Raw genomic sequence first — 22,492 nt, 5'->3', positions numbered from 1 at the left:
TGCTCGAGAAGGCAAGTCTTGCATAGACCCACTTGATGCAGTTACCTACAGAGTAACCCGGAGTGTTCAGTCTTCCATTTGGTCGCTGATGAGGACGGGTGATGCCTACGGGCATCGAGCGGTTTCCCCGTCGTCATTGACATCGATGGGAGGGAACTTGGTCATCGGCAGGATCCGTTTGTGATGCCTTCGAAGCAAGGGCCGGGCTGCCTGATGGCCGGCCCGTCACCAGCAGCTTGGAAGATCTTGGCCTGGCTCACCAGCGACTGTATTGCGGTTCCAGCTAAAAGACTTTGTATTAAATAATAAGTAAATTTTTAAACTTTTTATAATATAATAGTCAAGTGCTATTAATACTAAATATTTTGATTACTTGTATTGAGATTATGCCACAGTTGAACATTTTTATCTCCCTGACCCTGAACTCGTCGGAGAGGCAGACACAAAAACAACAAGCACAGCAGCATACGCGGCTGTCGACGCAAAAATCTCTGCCCTCCTTGCATTCGTTAAAACTCTTACACTTATGGCAAAGAGGGCCGTGAAAATGGCGATAACTCCGAGCTGGACACTCTCCTCGTTTAAGAAATGTAGTAAGACTATGGCCCCTACCAAGAGGATTGCGGTGATAACAGTGCTGATTGCGGATGCTACCCAGACGACATGATTTTCCTCAATATATTCAGTTTCATCTGTGATTTTGGTCGTCTTCTATCGTTAGAATTATGCAGGATTAGAAGCTTGGGTGAATTGTACCTTGAATATCCAGCAATCTTGAAGGAATCGTGAGAGAAGGTCTATGTCGGCAGGCCGTCTGATGGCGACAAGATCTCGGCGGCTGCATTCGTCCAGTCTCTTCTCGGCGAGACCTGCGAGAATTGGACGCCGCCGTCGGTCACTGAAATGGTTGTGCACATATTCGTGGGATTGTGCGCGTACGACCTCGAGAGCTCGTTTTCTTGGCTCTTCAAGCGTCGCTATCTGATTTTGACGCAGTAGGGCTTCCTCTGGCGTGTTCTTCAGTAACTGACATGCTTTGACTACGGTAGGATAACTTACGATATTCTTTTAGGGTCTCTTTGATTTCCTCGGCTATCTTCATTCGCGCATACTCAGGTCGAGCCACGTCCTTTGCATTCTCCTCAAATGCTTCCCAGGCCCGGAGTGAACGGAGTGTCTCATTGTCCCGGGTGTGAGTAGCCTGCGCATCCGCTTGGTCCAACTTCCACTCGAGGTACGTGAGTCTGCTCTCAAGGTGAAGGAGGTTTCGTGCGCTGAGCCTGTCGAATTTGCGAAAAATAAAGGCTTCATAGTCTGGGTTAATGGCTATTTTCTTGGCCAAAGCCGGGAAACCCGTGCCATCACGTACGTTTTCGACGTCCATTTGATGGTGAGTATTTCGGAGGTGCTTTTACCGAAGCTTCGTGATTTTCATGCAGTTTTCGGTACCCCGATGATCTTGAGTGGTAAAATAGACCGCCATTGTGGCCTACGATACTAGGGGTAATTAGGCAACCCAAGGTCAGCTGTGCTGTTGAAGTTTTAATTGCACTTCCGCACTGCCCACCTGTTTGCGGCTCTGCTAGCGAATCAAGGGCAAACACGGATCGTGGGCGTTTTCTATTGCAGCCTGCAAGGCTTCCTTTGTTAAAAATCAACACTTTCTGCCACGAGTTCATTGGATGTGTGTTTGCTCTTAGTGGAGTAGGTTCCCCGCTCGCAGTCCCTGGAATTGTCCAATTGCCCAGAATCACCGTGGCAGGGCACACAGCCCAACGCACCTGGCCCTATGAGGTGAGTCCTCCCAGACATAATAAATTTCATTCATTCGTTCATTCATCGCTTGTTGCCAGCTCAACTCTGAACTTTGTCCCAGACAATTCCACGCGCATTCCAGGGCCAGGAGGATATCACATATTCCGCGTTCGGTCGCCTTTTCCTCTAGTGGTGGTTCAGCACATCACCCCTACGCCAACAAGGCAATACCCTCCAGCATGTGTTACCAACTTGTGGAGCGTTACTCGGCGTGCAGATGTCTGTATTATCAGCATGCCATTGACAGATGTGCCAGTTACGGAAAACATGGCGTTGAACAGCGCACTATATTTGTCGGCTACATTTGCAGCACGCATTGCTCATCAAATGAGCCTGATGAGGCTGATGAGCTGGAGATGTCTTCTCAAATTATTGTTACCACGATCGGCGACCTTTTCACCGTGCAACCCCATGGCATGATATCAAGGTTATGGCAATGTCGCTCGGACACCATTCTTTCTGGTGGCATCGATGCTACGGAAGTGAACATTGTTCGACTCGAGACTGATATGGATGATATCCCGACGTCAACAAGCCGTCAACACATTCCAGCCGGGCATTCCCATCTTGAGCTCAAGCCCAATGAGTGGCAGGCTTCGTCTTCAGCTGCCCCGGGCATCGCCTCTTTCTCGCACACCTCGGCTTCAACGGAATGTCATGCCAAGCCCGCCATCACCGAAAGAGAGCAGCAAAGCTCAATTACATGGCCTCCAAAGAACCACAACAAACTCCACAGCGTGAGGTGTTACGAAGTCCCTGGCACTATCAACGGCATCCCGGTCGAGGCGCTACCAGACTGGGGCTCCGCGATAGAGGCCATTTCCGAGGCCTTTGCGAGGCAGCATGGTTTCAGCATCGACGCCACAGACACCCAAACGATACGTCTTCCCGGGGGAAATACAACCGAGAGTGTGGGGCGTACTGTTGGCGACTTCAAGTTCCATCGCGAAAGCGACGTCTATCGCTGCGAATTCCACGTGCTCCGGGACAGCGTGTTTGACTTGGTGTTGGGCAGAGGCTTCCTCGACCTGACAAAAACCCTCACTGATTTTTCTCACCGCATTGTTGAGAGGATTCGTCCTTGTTACCAGAAAGGGAGCCGGCTGTTTCTCATGGGCGAGTCTCCAAAGGACCGTCTCCATTGCGTCGTCAACGGCTTTAAAGCGTCAGCTATACCGGATACAGGATCGGAGCTCATGCTATGTTCGGGGGACTTCGTTCGCCGCCATAGGTTCACGGTGTACAAGGGAACAAAATATCAAAGACAAATCGAGCTCATCGATGGATCTACTATGGGTACCGATGGCATGGTTAGAGGGGCCGAGCTGCAATTTGAGGCACCACCAATATCCTCGCCATCGCTGGACTATTCTCTGTACCTATCATTTATTACTGGCCTTGAGTCGCTCACTGGCTGCGAGGGAAAGGCGCCACGGCAAGCGACGTTTATCTGCGACCTATACGTCATCGAAGGCCTACCATGCGACATCATCCTCAGCAACGAGTTCATATTCCAGTACAGAGTGTTTTCTCGGTTCCAACACCTCTTTTACTCTACACCACCCAACATTCCACCGAACGAGCAAGCGAGCGTCGACAACAGCCTTCTGTTCATCAGGAAAAGGAGGTCCGGGCGTCTTTTGCGGCGTCAACCACCTCAAACCGAAACCAACACAAGTAAGTCAGCCTTGTTGGAGAGCAAGCGAGGTGATGTGCTGACATCTCTAGTTCCCCTCCAAGGGGGGTTGTCTTGGGAGGAGCGTTGGGAAGTCGAGGAGGCACGAAGAAACCGGGCGATGCTGCGGATCGCGTTTTTACCAGATCCTCAGAAGTCTGTTGAACAGAGAACGGAGAACCACAGACAGGCAGTCTGGGACAGGGACAACCCGAGACCGCAACCGGCAGGACAATTTACAACTTTGGACCAGAGCTTGAGGAGAACGCAAGTTCCTAGGGCTCCTTCCCCGGCGGTACTTCGTTTAACAGATGTGCCTACGCAGTCGACTAGGTCATCGATCGCGAGAGGTTGGATGAGTTCCTTGACTTCGCAGTTTATTAGGAATTAAAAAAACTATTAGCTAGTAATTAATTAGCGGTTTTTTTATTTCATATCTTAGTTTATATTATAATTAAGAGTTTACTAACTTAGTATTTTATCATATCATTCAAGAGTAACCGACAATTGTGCAATTGGCCCTGATTCGGAGGACCCTAACCCACCAACAGCTCTTACCGGTTCTCATTCCTCCAGCGACATCCCAGCTATAGACTTCAACCCCCCGTCCTTTCGCAGCATCTGGACCGAGTGTATGTCTTATCTGAGCTTCGATTTGGACTGGCTTGATGTGTATACGTCCATAGTCTTTTCAGTGTTTCAGCAACCGGAATGGAAACCAATCCGGCCCATACCCAAAGTGCTGTCATGAACAGTGAGCCAACTCAATCAAAGGCGCCGCGACCTCGGCGTATTTCTGCAGCAAGTCCGCATCGTCCGATCCAAACCAGTGTTGGTCGGAACCAATGCTCAACGTTCCAATACATATGCTGTCTCGCATGACGGGAACAACAACCAGACTGTTGCAGCTGATCTGCTCCATCACCTCCTGGCCCGGAACCACGCCTTTAATAGCTTCGAGCATGGGGTCGTACCAGATCTTCCCCTCCTTTAGCACAAGGTTGCTGAAAGGAGAATCAATGACGGGCTTGAATCCGCCGAGGGGGTTTATGTCCTCGCGCGTACTATAAACTCGGCTCATCCGGCTGTTGGTGTGATCGTATGACAAGATAGTAGTCAGGTTGGAGCTCAAGCTGGCTTCGATGTTCGTGTGGAGCTCTACCCAGAGTTCTGCCGTAATCGTCATGACGGTTTGACGAGTTGAAGAGTTGGGGAGTTGAAGAGTTGGACAACGAAAAGGCGAGCAGGTATATTGATGGCAGGCGAGGATGTGTGTCGTACGCGTTGGCTTCATAAACATCCAGTTCTTCATGTACTGGTTCTTTTTCGCCCGTGGCAATAAGCGCAGAGATCAGAATGAGGCTGAGGCTGTTGTTTCAAACTACAACGAGGCTGACGATGTCACAGATAAGCAAGATTCCTCTTTCCGCTATAGATATTTAAAGTTGATAGAAGATCTTGCCAAAAGAAGGAGAGGAGAAGAGATGAGGCTGGGAATGACATTCAGAGGCACTCTAGAGGATAGTTCAGTCATCTAGGTACTTCGACAAAACCACCCAAGGGGACAAGTCACTGAGACGTACCAGACGTTAACTACCCTTGATTCCTCTTGACCCCATCGTTCATGATCAGGTCAGGGCGTAATCCCGCGCCACAGCCCTGCAGGGCTGCAGGGCTGCAGTCACACGTAGCCTAATACCTAATCGAGCCCGGGGTTTCAATCCTCCAGATGCCTCTGCGGTCGGGGGCCAAGTCTTGATCATAAAGTCCGTTTCTCTCTCTGCCTTTTATCTGTCCGGTTCTCTCATCGTCTCTCTTCCATCGTCATACGATCGACCCCACCATGGAGCCAGCTACGAAAAACGATCCCACCGAACACAAAATCGAGGAAATGCAGCAGGAGCCCCCCGTTGCAGGAACGAGAAGCAAGATGTCCCGTTCCGTGTCGCGTTTCCGGTATAGAATTGCCGACTCGAGTATCGTCAAGCGTTTCAGGACCCTCCTGCGGTCGCTTGGTCTTGGTATCCTTACATTCCTTCGAGGCGATGATGAGGAGCCACCAAAAGTCCTACTTGAAAAGTCAAGATGGGTTGCGCTGGCCCGCTGTGCAGTTCACCTCGTTCCCGCATTCTTATCTATCGGACTTAGCGCGTTGAACTTGGTTGGCTTCTTCATCGGCAAGGAGTTACACGGTTCAGCATGAGGATGAATTCAAGCTCGGGTTGCTACAGATCGCAGCCAAGGTCCAGGAGCTCCTCATCGTGGCGAGCATTGGAGTAGTAATACTTCATTTCCTTCGGTCGCAACTTGTGTTTGGGGATGGCCTGCCTCTCGGACTACTTGTGTCGGGCTTTTCTTTTACATCTGCAAGGTAGGGCGGGTCCCTGGTCTCTTTCTCCAGACCGCTCACGCATCAGCAGCTACTTCTGGTCGGCCGAGTTCCTAGGCGGTTTGAGCTGCAGCGAGTCCATGTCACGCCGGCAGCGATGGAGCTGCCGTGGCTTCGTTGTTTTAGTCTTTGTTGGCGGTACACTTGCGCTTCCAGCCGGTCCAGCAGCAGCGATGCTAATGATCCCCAGAACGCTCGACTGGGACATTGATGGCGGCATCTTCTGGCTCAATGGTATAACCCTCAAAAGTGAAGGCTGAGCTCCGGAGCTAATATGGCTATCTAGGAAGCGATGCACAGCTGTGGCCGACGAGATTAAACTCCGACTATTACTCAGAAGTCGACACAGGTACAACAAGTGGAGCATGGGATAGCATCTTGGAGCTCATTGTCCTGTCGCAAAAGTCGGCACCGCCTCCGGAGTCAGTTCTCGCTAATACTTCAGCTGGGGTACAGTCTTTCAAGACGGTTAAGTCGGTTGCCAGGGTGGAAACTTCGGAGGAGGCTACTGCAAGTGGGAGTGAAATTAGGACTGTCCTAGGGGGCGAACTTCAGTTGAGGATCAAGGATACTTTTGAGCCCAGGGATGAGAAGTTAAAGCCTGTCGTCGGGGTGGCTTACGGGGTGACGGAGATGGGATATAGATCGCTTGCGGAACGAAATGGGACTTTCCCTTGATTGCGGAGTGGAACCCTCGGGTTCGGTTTCGCATTCACCTCAGAGTGAGGCAGCTCGCATGATGACTTGGGTATAAATCCAGCGCGCCTGTTAATAGAAATATAATCGTAGATCTCCTGCTATTGATCTAGACACTCCTTTCATCTTGCAAGATCTATCACTGTTCGTTTCCCCAAGCCTGTTTCATTTCTTTCTTTCCTCCCTCCTTATTTGTGACCCCTTTCTTCTGTCTTGCACCCTCTAATACATTTCCTTTCCGTCATGCTCGGCATGAAGAAGGATTCTTCAGCTGGTGGCTTCGAGCTGCTCGGTGTCTCAGCCGAAAATACCAAGGAGCAGAACAGCGACCTCGAGAGCCACAAGGCTGCGACCGAAACGAAGACGTCCGGTGGCACGAACTCCCAGCACCAACACTCCAACAGCAAAGCCTCGGACAGTCCACTCCAAGTGAAGAGCGAAGACGAAGCTACCTTGAATGCCGGCGATGCTGAACCCGACTCGAACATCGTCTGGTGGGATGGGGAGGACGACCCCGAGAACCCATACAACTGGCCGGCGTGGCAGAAATACCTGAACTGCGGGCTCATCAGCGCCCTGACGTTTATCACTCCGCTCGCATCATCAATTTTTGCGCCCGGAGTCCCAAAACTCATGGTGGAATTCGAAGAGACGAACCAGGAGCTTGCGGCCTTTGTGGTTTCTGTGTACGTCCTTGGTTTCGCATTCGGTCCCATGCTGATGGCACCGCTCTCCGAGGTGTATGGGCGGACGATCGTTTACCATATCTGCAACATTCTTTTTCTCTGTTTCACCGTTGGTTGCGCCTTGGCTCCAAACATGGCCGCCCTCATTGTCTTCCGGTTCCTGGCTGGTTCTTTTGGCGCCTGTCCCATGACGAATGGTGGCGGCAGCATTTCTGACATGATAGCCCAGGAGAAGCGCGCTGTTGCAATGTCGGCTTTTAGCATTGGTCCCTTGATCGGACCCATCCTGGGACCTGTTGTAGGTGGCGTCTTGGTAGACAACGAGGGCTGGAGATGGGTCTTCTGGGTTGTCACCATTATCGGTGGCTTCCTGGCTGCAACTATGATCTTGACGATGCGCGAAACGTATGCGCCTATTATTCTCAAACGCAAGACTCAACGGCTCATCAAGGAGACGGGCAATCTCAACCTTCGGTCAAAGCTTGATACGGGTCTTTCGGACGCGGATCTCTTCAAGAGAGCTATTGTCCGGCCCACGAAGCTTCTAATCTTCTCCCCTATCTGCACCATATTCGCTTTTTACTTGATGATTGTCTACGGTTATCTCTATCTCCTCTTTACGTCAGTTCCCTTCATCTTTCAGGGCGCTTACGGTTTCAGCGCCAGCACTGTCGGCCTTGTGTACCTTGGTCTCGGGGTGGGCTCTTTTGTTGGCTTGTTTTGGTTCTCAATCGATTCCAATAAGCAGTTGCAGAAGATGAAGGCCTTGCAGCAGGATCATAAGGATGTCAAACCCGAGGTTCGCCTAAAGCTTCTACCTGTGGGCACGTTGCTGCTACCGGTTGGATTCTTCATCTACGGCTGGACGACAGAGTATGAAACGCATTGGATGGCGCCTATTGTGGGCTTGGCGGTGATTGGAACAGGTAAGGATGGAAGATTTTTAGTCGCATATTTCTGTTAACGCTCCGTTCAGGCAACTTGATGTGCTTCATGGCTGTCAGCATGTACCTCGTCGACGCCTACAACCTGTATGCAGCGTCTGCACTAGCAGCCAACACGGTAATGCGTTCCATCGCAGGCGCCACGCTACCATTATGCGCCCTCAAGATGTATGATGCGCTGGGACTGGGTTGGGGCAACTCCCTCCTCGCTTTTATTGCCATCGCTCTCCTCCCCATTCCGCTGCTCATTGGGCGATATGGTGAGAAGTTGCGAACCAGCTTCAACAACGACCGGCTGTAAAGACTTGATAGCGAACGCAACCTTTTTAGACATATCCACGTAGACCATCAGCAGCATCAGATGGGGGATACCAACTAGACAGTAACTTAATTATAAGTGTGGGTTCTGCATCTCGCTTTCGCTTTCGTTTCCATCATCAGACCACATTTTAGGTACGTAGACAGTTTGAGGGTACCTTGCCCTGATCTGTCTAAGCGCGCTGCATTGATCTACCACTAACCAGCTTGTGCTCACGAGACCAACGGTTGGCTCGCATTTCCATCAAAAGCCTCGGGTTCCCACCCGCCACCCTCGCATTCAAGCTTAGGTCCTTCTCTTGCGAAAGCGAACCTACTTCATCATACGCCATCAAAATGCAGCTAGGGAAACGCCTGGGTCATAAGAAATCTCGTAACGGGTGCCTTCGGTGTAAGGCCAGACGAGTCAAGGTGAGCGGCTGGCAATTTTGCCTGGCATTTCCGTGTTACGTTAACCTGTTGGAAATAGTGCGATGAGCTTCGGCCATGTACAAACTGTGTTCGACACCACGTCGAGTGTAGCCTTGTAACCTCGAACGCCGCAGCAGCCAGCGCCTGCTCTCCCCCTCCAGTCCCAATAGTCTCCGCTACAGCAGCTCCCGGTTCGGCTCCGGCTCCGGGTTCCAGCCCGCTAGCCGTGGCCATCGGTCTTCGGGAACAACCCGGACCCGAACCCGAACCCGAACCCGAGCCTTACACGTCGACTCACCGTGCGGCTGATGAGCCATGGCAATCGCCAATCACAACCCAACAGGACCATGGTAATATATCCTTTTGTTCAATCTTTACTTGTGCATTTCTGACTTGCTCAGCTTCTGCCCACTCTACTACGTCGCCGTTCCACCCAACTCCAGGAACGCCATCGCAACATCATGAGCAAGGTTACCCGTGCGCGTGCCAATGTTCTGCACGAGACTGGATGCAGAGTCTTCAACTCTTTCATCACTATACCACCTCAGTCTGGAGAACATTCGTGAGGGGTTCTCGAACAGAAGTGCTCTGGAGGGAGCTTGTTCCAAACGCCGCACTATCCAATGTGAGTTCCATTCACTGGCTGGCTGACCCAACCACCTCGCAGTCTGACTCGGTCCAGGACTTTCTGATGCATGCCCTGCTTGCTGTCTCTGCGCTGCACTTTGCACATTTCAATCCAGCGCAAAGGGTCGAGTATCAGGTCATCTCATCGCATTACTCTGCTCTGGCACTCTCCAGCTTCCGAAACCTTCTGAATGATATCAACGAAAGCAACTGTGAAGTGTTTTTCCTGTTTGGTTCCTTGACCTTTCTCCAGTCACTTTGCAACGTTGCTCACCCCAGCGGGCCTCTCACATCTGCTGAGGTGGCACAGTCATTTCAACTTCTTCAGGGTATGAAATGCATCCTCGACTTTAAGTCTCTTCAGAGATGGTCGTCAGATGGTCCGCTGGGTCAACTGTTTTCTCACAAAGCAGCATGTTTGACTCCCACTACCCCTGCATCGCCCCCAGGCCCATCGTCCGAAGCGCCGAGTGCCTTCCAAGTACGGTTAGATAAGCTCTGTCGTCTTGCCCGTCAGCTCCCTCGAACCTTGGACGTCATAAATCCTCAATCGGCCAGCCTCTTAGCTCTCGAAGGCCTTAGAAATACCTATCAAGATTGTCTTACACTTTCTTTTACTAGTGACCTGCCTCACACATGGGTCTGGCCGCTCTGCCTCCCCCCTTTCTTCGTGGACATGATCAGGTCTGGGGATCCTATGGCGCTTATTGTATTGGCCCATTTTGCTGCATTGAGCTGGCCGTACGAGCATAAAGGGTGGCCGAGTCAAGGCTGGAGCGCAAGCGTAATGGGCATGATCGACAAGGTTATAGAAGAAGAATGGAGAGAATGGATTGAATGGCCGGTAAAAAGTCTAGAGGAGGGAATACCCGTTGACTCAATGGCGGATAGTTGAAGTATTATTACGAGCATCAATGAGCTATCTGCTGCGTTTTCGCATTCCCTCATCTGTCTGCTCGACATAACTATCTTCAGATCCAGTTGGTTTGAACACAAGACGGTCAGGCGAGCCAAAACATCCAAACGAAGGGTGATACCCAATCCAGGTGCGTTTGGTGCCCTAACATATCCTCCGTGAACCTCATAGTCGCCATCCGCGGTCTTGGGAATATGCATTGCGCGGCACTCTAGAATTGGTCGTAGGTTGCGCTCTAGGATAGTTTGGGCCAGGTGACCAATAGCAGCGAAGGCAATATCCGAGCCGCATGTCTCCTGAGTTACAATGGTATATCCGGCAGCCACAGCGATATCGCGGATACGGCGGGCTCGGGTAAGACCACCAACTTTGGAAATTTTCAAGTTCAGACCTTCCGCTGCGTCGTCGGCGACAAGCTGTATAGCTGAGTGCTCATCTGTGAGAAGCTCATCCGTGAGGATTGGCACATTGGTTCGACGTCGAAGAGATACCGTGTCTCGATGTGTCGCACAGGGGGCTTCTAGGATAAAATCCAGCCCATCGGGAGGTGGACTCCACTGTCATCGAGCTATTCGCGTCGATGGAATAAAACTCGCTTTCCTTCTTCTCAGAAAGTGCCGCGACAACGCGTACAGCATCAGATACAGGATTCTCTCCTATCTTGACTGAAAACCCGGTATGGCCCACCCTTCGAGCTTCGGCAACAAGTCTGCGGGTATTTTCCGCGTCGGCAACAGGGAGGGAAGTAAGAAGGGGGAGTTTGATGCCTGTACTCCCACCGAGCAGCTAGTAGACCGGGAGGCCAACTGACTTGCCAAAGATACCCTAGCACGCAACATCAATAGCGGTCTTGGCGTGCAGATGGCCAATCAATGCGGCATCCATAGCGTCATTAATACGATCAACGTCACGGGGGTCAAGTCCAATTAGATGAGGAGCGGTTTCTGCGATGCCTGCTCTAACAACAAGAGCATGGGAAGCAATAAATGTAGCACCGAAAGGTGTACTTTCGCCGAAACCTTCAATGAGACTCTGAGTAGTGATTCGAACAATAGTGCCGTCGAAATTCTTGTAGGTTCTTCCACCGGATAGATGATAGACGCCGCCTGAGTAGGGGAGATCGACTTGAAAAACATCTATTCGTGCGATCTTGAGTTCCGGCATGCTGATGAATAGTGCGGAAGAATGAAATAGAGGTTAATGTGTCACGGCTCGGGAGAATTCCTGGAGGTAGATACCTTCTTATACTTTGTTCGCACTCCGATCACAGTGCTTGTAGTACCTACTATGCACAAGCCAGCCTAGCCAAGATACTGTCACTGGTTGGGGCCCGTTGTTCCTTGGAGTTTACGGAGTTGAGAGTTCCATCTTCTCGGTTTCATCGAGTGGACTCTCCCTGGCGTGGGTGCAAGACGTGTTCGACAGCTAAGTAAATTCGGCTTCTTTTGCCGACAGTTGTTGCCCAAGTCTCACTTTGCGCAACAAGGTTCCGAGAATATCTGCCCTTCTCCGTTTCAGCTTATTAATCACACCCAGTAGACACAAGGAGAACCCGATATCTCAGGTTATCTCAGGTATGATCAATACCGTATCGAATCGCCTCCTTAACCGTCCGTGGCTGCTGTCTTACCTCTACTTGGAAATTAATAGAAAGCGTTCTTGTCGTGCAGCAATGCGACCCCCAATGCCTTCGTACCCGGCGAAAAGTACCTCTTAGCCAACCGGTCACTTGTCCCACTGCTAGGGCACTATCAGTTGCTGCCGACGCCTTGGTGTCATCCTGGTCCCATCTTATTGCATTCGAAGTGGGAGAAATCAGCGCCAGGCCGTAATTGGCTTAGATCCCTGTCTGGACTGCATTCACGCAGTTAGAGTGCAATTTTACCTTTTATTAGGTATTGTGTTCAACTGTCCTCTTTCGCTTTAGCCAAGTCGGAACCTTTACAGACTCAGCCTTCAACGAGCCAATAAAGTCAGACCAATGACGGGTCCTCTAAGAACCAACGTTTACCCGTCCAGGAACCCTTCTTGGCAGGGGCTAGTGTGGATTAGTCATTGGGTACCGTAATGGGGCGACCAGCCGTACGAATAAGATCACGTGATACATCACACGGCCGGTCGCACATGTATGAGGACCCGTTTGGTGCTTTCTTAACCCTACAATCAACCAATTAAGTCAGGCCAGATTGTGGATCCTCCAAGGATCAAAGTTTCTTTCTCTAGCCGCCCACCCGTCTTGGCAAAGATCAGCGCGGATTAGTCATCGGATATTGAAAAGAATGTGTTCAACATCAAGGCATGCAATCCCCGAACAGGCACATTTTCTTCCAGGAGCCCGCCCAACTTAGCACCACTCAAGGATGAGGTACCTTAGAAACAGTCAAAGACGTCATGAGGGGATAAAATTTTATGAGCTAGGCACATCAATTTCAGATGTCATGGTAGAACCTACTAGTATTGGTGAGCATGTAGCTGGGAAAACGTCTCCCTCGATATAATAAAGTTAGATAAGGGAAATACAAGGTAAACTAGAAATTCAGAAACCATAGCATAAAATACTAGGTCAAGTCGCCATGAGAAATAGGTATATAGCTCTACGGATTGATGAAACGTGAAAATTAGAGACTGATAGATCCGAACGTTGGTGAGGTCAAACCAGGCTTCTTACCCTATGGCCCGCGGGGCACGGGCCGGTGATAATCTCCACCGACGTAAGGTGGCGCCTGGTGTCTACCTAAATTTAGCATTCAGCCTTGCGACCCACCCCCACATGACTCTTACCAACCTCCTGTTAGAACATGGTCTGATTCAATCACCAGAATTACGCGCATTACCTGGTTTCAAGTAACTCATATCTGGCACTTGCTGCTGACAAGTAAACACTATTCCGGCACCAAGCCCATTTCTTTAACTTGATTGCCTATGAGAGACTATAGCCCAGTAATTTCCATTCTCCTTGATCCACAGCCAGGATCCCGATCCTCCCAGCTTGTCGAGGATGGCGTGATAGCAGACCCAGGACTTCCGCATTTCGATGAAGCCATATCAACAAAGCGGTACTGCCAAGTCGCCCTGTGGGCATCGTATTTCATCTCGATTTCTGCTATCGCATGCTCGATCTGGCTCCTGGCTGCCGAGGGCGGCCTCATAGCAGCTTTCCTCCCAGACCGTCTCGCTCAGGGCGTGGCCGGCGTTGGTCTTATCGGAGAATTTCTCCCCCTCGTTTTCAACCTCCTCATAGCAGGCTGCACCGAAGCTGTCAGCTATATCCACGCCGTTTCATTGCGATGGGCCCTTTATCGCGAGGGCCGCCTCGAGTTCAACTCAAATCTCCGTCTTTTTACGAGTGCCGAATCCAGCCGGGCAAACACCCGATCCGTCAACTTCGTCTCGGCAGCATGCCTGATCATTTGCTACACAGCTGCGTCGCAAGTTTTGATCGGAAGCAGATCCAGCATTCTCGTCAATGGAATAGCACTCTTGATGCTCGGCATTGGCCTGTTGAGTCTCTCGATCGTGTCAACGATGTGTCTCTGGGACAACTCCAACACTATCCTCACCTGGAGCCCTAGCCCTCTCAATACGACACTCGCTTGCCTCAATCATGGCATTATTGGCCACCACCCTGGACGCGGCATGCTTGCTGTCGATGACCGTTATCTGCTCAGCCAACCCGCCAGCCCCCGACGACGGCAGTGCGCAATGAATACCGTATACCCCGCTACTCGCTACATCGTTTATTTTCAGTATGGGGTTGTTGTGCTCTGTGCCATCTTGGCCATCGTCATTCTCGTGCTTATTCGCAAACTCAATCCTAACGGCGTGCCAACATATGCCTTCTTCGCCGACGAGACCGGCACCACTGACTTGTATTTTGAAGGCGGGATTCATGGCGCAAATCTTTATCCACTGTGGCTTTTTTGCACCTTTCTATTTGCAATAGTGCCCCAGGCATTCTTTGTCATGGCTCTTCATGGTGCCGAGTTGCTTGTAACAGTGGCTCGAGACGAGGCTGCTTGGCGGGAGGCCGCTGCGAGACGTGGTCCAGGCCGAGGAGCGGTGGTAGCTGCTGGAGCACCGAAGTCCGCTGTCAAGAGCTGGCTATGGCTTTCACTGCTGCTTTACAAGCCTGTATCGAGCTGGTTATTGACATCACAGGGCATCAAGTTTCAGATTCAACAGAGTACGAGTAGGGTCGTATTCAATCCAATACCGCTCTTCGCACTGACGGGGTTGTCACTACTACTGGTTGCATTTGAGGAGTGGCTTACTCGTTGGCGAACAGGTGGTCCGCAACCAGCTGCATACGGACATTTACAAACCTTGGCTGACTTGGTAGACGATTGGGGGCCCAGCGATATCAGCGTTGATGAACGCAAACTGTGGTGGGGATCGAAAGGCTTCGACCCGATGGGAGAAGCTTTGGTTGGGACAAGCGCGAAGAAGGAGGACGTCGGGGAAATTGATTTTGATCAAAGATATAAATGATGTTTTATCAAGGAAGCGTCTAGAGAGTAGAGTGATGAAACTCGGTTAGAGCTTGATAGTAATCAAAAGTGAATGGCTATTTGATCTGAACAAGCCTCTTGTATCTCTGCGATATGAGGCAGGTGTGTGACCTGCTTCAAGGGCTACTCTGCATCGATGGTGTATAGAATTTGCTACTCTTGGTGCCCAGGGGGAGAGTGCCCTGCTGTAACGCTCAAGTTTGCATGTGGCAAACATAAATTTGTCAATTCTGCCCTTAAACCTGGAATGCGCCTTGCTGAAAATCGCTCAGGTTTAGTCCTAGGGTTAGTACTATCTGCAATCACGGGGAGCCCACATGGTGGTGTAAACATGTCGAGCTTGCAGGGTCTCTATTACAGAAGCATGTCTTAAACTTGGCTGGCCTGCAGAAAACATGGGCCTGTATAATGCGTAAGCTTGACGTTTTGGATGCCCAACACACCCCTAGACCCCTGAATCGACCGTTGAAGTGAGCCTTGTGCACTTTGCCTAAGGCTGATTCTAGCAGGACTCAGCCCATCGACTGATTGTCTGTGGTCAAGGCATCAGCCCTGTGACGCCCGGCTGCTATGGACGCCACGGACGCTTGCATGAGAAGTCTACCATTGGAGGAACTCCAAGCTGCGACTCGCGTGATTCGTGGCAAAGTTAATGGAGGGTGGTAGTCTGGGGATGAAGGGGGGCACAGCCACGAATGTAACTGTCGATCCTTGCCGATTGATCAGCAGATGCCGATAAACACCAAGACGACAGGCATCCCCTCACGCCCCTCAGTGGGGATCAACATTCAACTTTCGCCAAGTCACTACATCAGCAACAGAGATGAAGCTTTTCCGAAAACTCAAAGGAAAGAAGGAAGGGAAAAAGGAAGAGAAAAAGGAAGGGTATGTTGGAACGTCAGCAACTCAGCAAACCCGGAGTCAGACTCCCTCGACACCGCAAGCGCAGAATCGGAATGCAGAGCGACAGTCGACCGCCTCAAGGGGCTTGGGGAGTTTAAGGGTTACAAGCTCAGTAGCCCCCAATCTCCAGGAACTCATGAAGCTCATGGCGTCACCAGCATCAAGCATGTCTGCGGAGGAGGCACGAAATATGGTCGAACTTCAGTCACCTGGGCCTTGCCTGATATGCTGCAACTTGGACCCATACCGAGCCCCTCCGGACGTAGACACCAGCGAGACTCATCGCTCATGGGCCAGGGCTGAGTACAATATTCCCGCCGAGACTCCAGTTTCAAAGATCACAGTAGAAAAGTCAGAAGACCTGGTCGAATCGTCCCAGCGCGGCTGCTTATACTGCACCATGATTCGAACGGCACTCGGAACAGCGAACCCTACATGGGAAACTGAGAAGTCCTATATGTATATTTACTTGGCTAGTGGCCTACCGGTAATCGTCCATCTGGCGTTTGGTGGGACGTCTACAGTGAGGATGGGGAGGGAAGAGATGCTGAACAGCTTCGGTGTCGACCTACCGGAGGGACAGGCCATGAACTTCATCATCACAGTTGACGACTTTTCCAAACCAGCCATTGACGTCGAGATATATCGGTCTGTTATCAACCCCAGTGAGACTACCGTTGGCGGTACGTCGTTGTCCATTTATAGAAGCTAGGCAGAGCTAACCGTGGATCGTAACTAGATGTTGTCGTAGCACCGCTTGTGGAGCACATGGGTGCCGCATCTCCGATACCAGAACATTCAGGGGACCCAAGATGCTTCGAGTTCATCAATAAGCAGGTCACTAACTGTATGAAGAATCACAAATGTGGAGGAGATGGTCCTCTTCCTCTGCTTCCTGACCGCATCATCTGGATTGAAGCCAACAACTCCACACGCATACAACTCGTGGAACCCACGGACATCCGCGCCAAGTACATTGCGGTTAGCTACTGTTGGGGCCCTACCAGCCCCAGTACCTATCTCACGAATGCATCAACTTTAGAAGCGAAGAAAGCCGGCATACGGTTCCAGGACCTGCCGCCGCTTTTTCAAGATGTTGTTAGCTGCTCCCGATCACTTGGAATAGAGTATGTCTGGATCGACAGGCTATGCATCATTCAGGGCCAAGATGAGGACTTCAAGCGTCAGGCAGCCAAGATGCACCAGATCTATGGCAACGCCACTTTGACTATTGCGGCGGCCTCGGCGGGCTCTGAAAACGACCGAATCTTGTTTCCGAGAGACATGAAGGGGCAAGCGTTCAATCTCAACCTTAACATTGACGGGATCGGGTCCTTGAAGCTTGGGGCTCGACGCCGAACACATCCTCTGGGCACTGAAGATAAAGGCGGCGACTATGGTAAAATTTCTACTAGGGCGTGGATCTGGCAAGAACGACTACTATCTGGACGCATGGTTTTCTATACTCCGTCAGCGCTCAAGTTTGAATGTAACCAGCATTCCATTTGGGAAGGATTTGCCCCGGATGTTAAAGGTCATTCTTGGTCTGCGCAGCTGAACAACATCTCACACACTTCTTGGACTTCCCTGGTGGAGGAGTACATGAGCAGAGACATCACTCGCCAGTCTGATCGGCTCCCAGCGATGGACTCAGTTATGAAGCGCATATCACAGAGCCAGGGATGGTCTCCTCTCTGGGGAATGTGGGCCAACACGCTCGTGGAGAGTCTGGGGTGGCAGTCAAAAGTATCAGAAAAGAGCGGAAAACTCATGTGCCGCACGAACCCGGGCAACTACGCACCTAGCTGGAGCTGGGCCAGCGTTGATGGACCCATCTCGTACGTTTCTGCCAGAGGCTTGGGCGGCCTCGAGGCAAACGACCCGATGATTTATGACATGGAGATTCGAAGCGTCAACGCGGCCTCGGGCTTGATTCGGGTCGCCGGCCATGCCATTTCGGTTGAGCTGAGTTGCCGCGTTGAGATCTACGAGTCAGAAGACAACCCGACGGGTGAGAGAGAGGTGAAGCACCATTACGAGGTTCTGAGGGTTTACAACAATGGGCAGCCGTTTCCCATGCACCCCGACGTTCACTTGAAGCCAGGGAACATAAACGTCTCGGGACAGAATGTCAGGACTGTAGTTCGGCTTCCTCACAGTGAGAAGCCTCCGGAGACGTCATGGACCGCCAATTGCCTCTGCCTCCTGGTTGGCAATATGAGATTGAGAGCTCAGGTGCTTTTCTTGGGTGGCTCACTACGGCAAGAAAGGGCCTGGGAGCGCATTGGAATGGTTGACGGGCTGCACCCTGCTATTTTTGGGACGTCTGAGCGACGTCTTATTGATATTGTTTAATATGGATGGTGTAGCGGGAGCGTCATGGATACAGTCAAGGATACACGTGGAATCTGTGATGGAATTTCATTATCAAATCAAGATTCGGGTAGGCCAGACAGATTGTTAATCACGAGCAGGCCGAATGACCTTCCATTAATTGAACAACCGTTGATCATTACCATATTGACGGACACATATGTAACGCAACCCCCATTGGCTGCTCCACTCACCTCTATCATTTTACTTGAGCGTTGCATCTTGGCTTTCGACTGAAGATAAGATTAATCAGAAGTACCGAGGCTAGTTGATAAGCTTACCTGCCATCCTTGTAACCCCCCGTGCCACTCTTTCTTGGGGTGTCCTGTAACAGCCAAGCAATTACGACATTTCTTTGGCTCTGAGGATAGAGTGTCCGTCCAATCACGCAATGTGGAGCTCTTCTTGGTCCGGAATATTTGGGTCGTAGTCTTGGCCGTCTTTCATGCGTGGCCTACCATCTTCTTGCAAACCTGCCTAATGTGGCGTCGTATCCGTTGCCTAGTGTGCATGGCCCAGTGACTGAGACTAGGACACCTTCTATATCTGGGAAGTCTCCGGCTGGCAAGGGAGATTCGTCAATCTTGCCAAGATCAAAAATTCCTCTTGCCAAAGTCAATTGCAACCCTCCGTTAACCATGATTGGAGCTTTGCATTAATGGTAGAGGGCTAGGATACACCGCCGTGGCTTGCCGATCACAAGACTCGGAGCAATGATTCGTATCCAGTCCAGAAGGACAAGCTGGGCAATGATGAGGCAATGGACGAGTTAATATCCATCAGGGTACCAATTCCGAGGAGGCCGAAGGAGATAAAAAGGGCCAATCGCCTCTGGTGCATCGACATCTCAGCTCCTCAACAGCCACCCGCATCTCATATCTCCTCCCGCTCATCTATCTTTTCAAATCTCAAGATGGTTCGTGCTGCGGTTGGTCTAGGGGCCTTGGCTACCCTGATCTCGCTCTCCAGCGCAAAGGAGATCAAGCCAGATGAGGCCAAGGCAGCAAGACTCTATGACTCGGGAGTTGTGCACAACAACCTCATGGCCCTCAAGAATGTATGTTATATCCCCGCCTTTGACACCGATCATCGACATCTAACATCGTATCCAGGAGGAGTGGGCTCGCCAGGAAGAGGCTGGAGCTTTCCAAAGCGAACAATACCCAAAGCTAGGCTACGCACGCTGCGTTGACGGCTTTGCCGAGGCTATCAAGGGTGATCGCAACAACACCTTTGCATGCCACAATGTGAGTTGAGACTCGTGTCTTCGTGCATCGAGGCCAAACATCCTGACTATACCCTAGGCTGATCTCCACTCATTCCTGAGCCATGCTGCTCTTGGTAGCACGGGAGGACGTGGCTCTTCTTCATGGGGTTGGACCTCTGATGATGGCCGCGAGTTCGTTGCCATTGGCCAGTATGATGGTACCGCCTTTGCGGAAATCGACAAGAAGGGCAAGCTCATCTACCTTGGCCGTCTGCCTCAGTACTCTGAGCCATCTCAGTGGCGCGAGATCCGCACATACAAGAACTATGTCGTTATCGGATCCGAGGCCGTTGGTCATGGCGTTCAGATCTTTGACCTTGAGAAGCTTCTTGATATTGACCCGGCCAAGCCGGTCATCTTCGACGCCAAGAAGGACCTCACTAGCCACTTCAGCGCGCTCCTACCTCTTGGTCGTGCTCACAATGTTGTGGTCAACGAGGAGCTCAAGTATGGTGTCGCTGTGGGCGCTCAGCCCAGAACCGACCCTAACTGCTTGTCGGGTCTCAACTTCTTTGATCTCACCGACCCAGCCAACCCAGAGTCGCTTGGGTGTGCGAAGGGCGATGGCTACGTGCACGATGCTCAGTGCCTTGTCTACCGTGGACCCGACGAGCGTTACCAGGGTCGTGATATTTGCTACGGCTACAACGAGGACACCCTCACCATTTATGACGTTACTGACAAGGCCAACGTCACCAACATCATCTCTCGCATCTCTTATGAGGGTGCCTCCTATACCCACCAAGGTTGGGTCCTGGACACCCAGAACCAAGAGTTCCTGGTTCTAGACGATGAGCTCGATGAGCAGAACGGGAACGGCCCTGGTGGTGATGGCTTCCCAGTGACGTTCATTTGGGACATTAGAGACCTGGAGAACCCCAAGCAAACGGGCTTCTTCAAGCATCCCACCAAGTCCATCGATCACAACCAGTATGTCATTGACAACTTCATCTACCAGTCGCACTACGGTGCTGGTCTGCGTGTCCTTGATGGCCGTTCTATCCCAGAGGATCCGACCGGAGCTGGTGTGTACGAAGCCGCTTGGTTTGACATTTATCCCGAGGATGACGACTTGCCCGGCGGTGGTGCGGTCGCTTTTGTTGGAACATGGTCCTCTTACGCCTTCTTTAAGTCGGGTTACATCTTTATCAACACCATTGAACGTGGTGCATTTGTTGTAAAGCTGACGGGGAAGCTCTTTTCCAAGTAGTGTACCTAAGAAGCATGTCCTAGCAAGGGGGGGGAGGACCCATGTAACGCAGGTAGTTTAGCTTAGGTGGTAGTAGTTACTTATAGGTCCTACCCAGATAACTCACAGGAGTGGGATTGATTTTTGCTAACTGCCCAACATCTAAGCATCACTATGCTAGGCAGTTAAGGCAGTCTTCATCACAAGCATTGTGTTTTTGGATATAGGTCGTTGAAGCCCGGCCCTTGATGGGATAACTGAGCCAGAAGACCTTCATCACAAGTTAGTCTTTGCCAACCCATAGGCGTCACCTGAAACTGTGCCTAGACACGTCTCAAAGTGTATTATTCCACCCTCACTTTTTCCCAGTGTTGACCCGCTGAGTGCGCTTACTGAGGCTTGATCTTGTGACTTGGGGGTGTTCTAGTAGAGTGTAGATTGATTGTCTATAAGTAGATTCCAGTGAGAGGTTAAATCTATCCTAACTCTCTTCAGAAGATAGAGGAATTGAGTAACCAAGCTACGCTATTAGGCTCCCTGAACAGCCTTCAGAGCCGCTCTCACAACTTCATCTAGGGACTTCTTTGGCAGTCCCAAAAGCTCATTCATGGTCGGTCCCTCTTTCTCCAGATGACCTCCGAACTTGCCGGTGACAAAACCAGTCTCGATCAGGGCATATACGGCGTATGGGTCTCCAGAAGCCACGGCCGCCTGCTTTTCCTCTATGAAGCGGAGAGTATCGATCTTTTCAGTGGTGTATTCCTGACCGCTGATACGCTCAATAGCCGCAAGCAACATGTTTTGTGTGATGGCAAAGTCGCTGAGCCATACCACCTGGTTCTTTGTCTCGTCCCATTTCTTTGCTAGGGCATTCACTAGGGCAAGAGCCGTATTCTCCTCAGTTGTGGTACTGAACCAACCCTCGCCATCGTCCCAGACCACAAACTTCTTCTCCTTGATATGCATTCCCAGAAAGTCGTGCTGTGCACTCCACTTGAGCCACATGCCGCAAGCAATGGCCATCCATTCGAGGCCAGTCGATTCCTTGGAGCGAAGGTAATCCTGGATCTCGCCCTTCTCACGAAAGACCGAGTTGAGCGCTCTGGCTTCAGGCTTGTTGTTGTTGAGGCCATACTCAGAGGAAACATAACGTCTGACTTTGGCCGTAACGGCCGCATCGATGAATCGAAGTTGTTCGCCAACGGCAAGCGACGTCATGCAGTTTATGATGGCATCGTGCCCAGAGAAAGCGCCAACTAGGGCATCAGAGGGGTAGGAATCATCAATGGTGATGGTCTTGAGACCGGAAGGGAGTTTCCCCTCGGACGAGGATCGCTGCAGAGCAGTAACAACGAAAGTGGGTTCCTTGACGAGGGCTTCGAGAACAACAGAACCAATAGAGCCTGTGGCTCCAATGATCAGGATATTTTTAAAAGGGGAAGCCATTGTGCAGGAAAAAGATATGCGAATTGGTATCGAGTAGATTGCGTGAATAATGAGGTGTGAGGTAGTAACAGATGTTGATCTTGTGTCTTTCTCGCAATTCTCTGGGGTCTATATATTTGCCTCTCAGTTCGGATTGCTGATGTATTTTGTCAGTCAATGGGGTGAAATTCTGATGGCTCAGTCGAGTTATCATGCTGACAGCATGCAGCAAGGCATTCCTCCAAGTGCCAGAATGTCGTAGATGCACGTTACTCATCCAAGGTAACCGCTGCGGCGGCAGCGTGCAGTGGTGTTCACTAAACAATATGGTTGCTCATAATCATATCATC

General features: G+C 51.1%; 8 protein-coding genes across 8 annotated transcripts; 6 read left to right on the top strand and 2 right to left on the bottom strand.

Moving 5' to 3' along the window:
• Positions 1–1,994: 1,994 nt before the first annotated feature.
• Positions 1,995–3,769, top strand: NCS57_00003100 (uncharacterized protein; the record flags this gene model as incomplete). The annotated part of the gene is made up of 3 exons (XM_053050124.1): positions 1,995–3,492; positions 3,544–3,646; positions 3,721–3,769. The coding sequence occupies 3 exons, from the start codon at positions 1,995–1,997 to the stop codon at positions 3,767–3,769; spliced, it is 1,650 nt and encodes a 549-aa protein (XP_052918639.1).
• Positions 3,770–6,818: 3,049 nt separating this feature from the next.
• Positions 6,819–8,506, top strand: NCS57_00003000 (MFS domain-containing protein; the record flags this gene model as incomplete). Its single annotated transcript, XM_053050123.1, has 2 exons — positions 6,819–8,187; positions 8,238–8,506. 2 exons carry the CDS (start codon positions 6,819–6,821, stop codon positions 8,504–8,506), a joined length of 1,638 nt encoding a protein of 545 aa, XP_052918638.1.
• A 353-nt stretch (positions 8,507–8,859) lies between these two features.
• Positions 8,860–9,500, top strand: NCS57_00002900 (uncharacterized protein; the record flags this gene model as incomplete). Its single annotated transcript, XM_053050122.1, has 2 exons — positions 8,860–8,934; positions 9,336–9,500. The coding sequence occupies 2 exons, from the start codon at positions 8,860–8,862 to the stop codon at positions 9,498–9,500; spliced, it is 240 nt and encodes a 79-aa protein (XP_052918637.1).
• Positions 9,501–11,302: 1,802 nt separating this feature from the next.
• Positions 11,303–11,641, bottom strand: NCS57_00002800 (uncharacterized protein; the record flags this gene model as incomplete). Its single annotated transcript, XM_053050121.1, has 1 exon — positions 11,303–11,641. One exon carries the CDS (start codon positions 11,639–11,641, stop codon positions 11,303–11,305), a length of 339 nt encoding a protein of 112 aa, XP_052918636.1.
• A 1,758-nt stretch (positions 11,642–13,399) lies between these two features.
• Positions 13,400–14,965, top strand: NCS57_00002700 (uncharacterized protein; the record flags this gene model as incomplete). Its single annotated transcript, XM_053050120.1, has 1 exon — positions 13,400–14,965. The coding sequence occupies one exon, from the start codon at positions 13,400–13,402 to the stop codon at positions 14,963–14,965; it is 1,566 nt and encodes a 521-aa protein (XP_052918635.1).
• Positions 14,966–15,808: 843 nt separating this feature from the next.
• NCS57_00002600 (HET domain-containing protein) lies at positions 15,809–18,243 on the top strand (the record flags this gene model as incomplete). Its single annotated transcript, XM_053050119.1, has 2 exons — positions 15,809–16,571; positions 16,628–18,243. 2 exons carry the CDS (start codon positions 15,809–15,811, stop codon positions 18,241–18,243), a joined length of 2,379 nt encoding a protein of 792 aa, XP_052918634.1.
• Positions 18,244–19,174: 931 nt separating this feature from the next.
• Positions 19,175–20,738, top strand: NCS57_00002500 (uncharacterized protein; the record flags this gene model as incomplete). Its single annotated transcript, XM_053050118.1, has 3 exons — positions 19,175–19,318; positions 19,374–19,508; positions 19,566–20,738. The coding sequence occupies 3 exons, from the start codon at positions 19,175–19,177 to the stop codon at positions 20,736–20,738; spliced, it is 1,452 nt and encodes a 483-aa protein (XP_052918633.1).
• Positions 20,739–21,245: 507 nt separating this feature from the next.
• NCS57_00002400 (NmrA domain-containing protein) lies at positions 21,246–22,163 on the bottom strand (the record flags this gene model as incomplete). The annotated part of the gene is made up of 1 exon (XM_053050117.1): positions 21,246–22,163. One exon carries the CDS (start codon positions 22,161–22,163, stop codon positions 21,246–21,248), a length of 918 nt encoding a protein of 305 aa, XP_052918632.1.
• Between the last annotated feature and the right edge of the window lie 329 nt (positions 22,164–22,492).

This window comes from Fusarium keratoplasticum, chromosome 1 (assembly GCF_025433545.1).
Source record: "Fusarium keratoplasticum isolate Fu6.1 chromosome 1, whole genome shotgun sequence".
NCBI lineage: Eukaryota > Fungi > Ascomycota > Sordariomycetes > Hypocreales > Nectriaceae > Fusarium > Fusarium keratoplasticum.
This window is presented reverse-complemented; position numbering and strand designations above follow the sequence as displayed.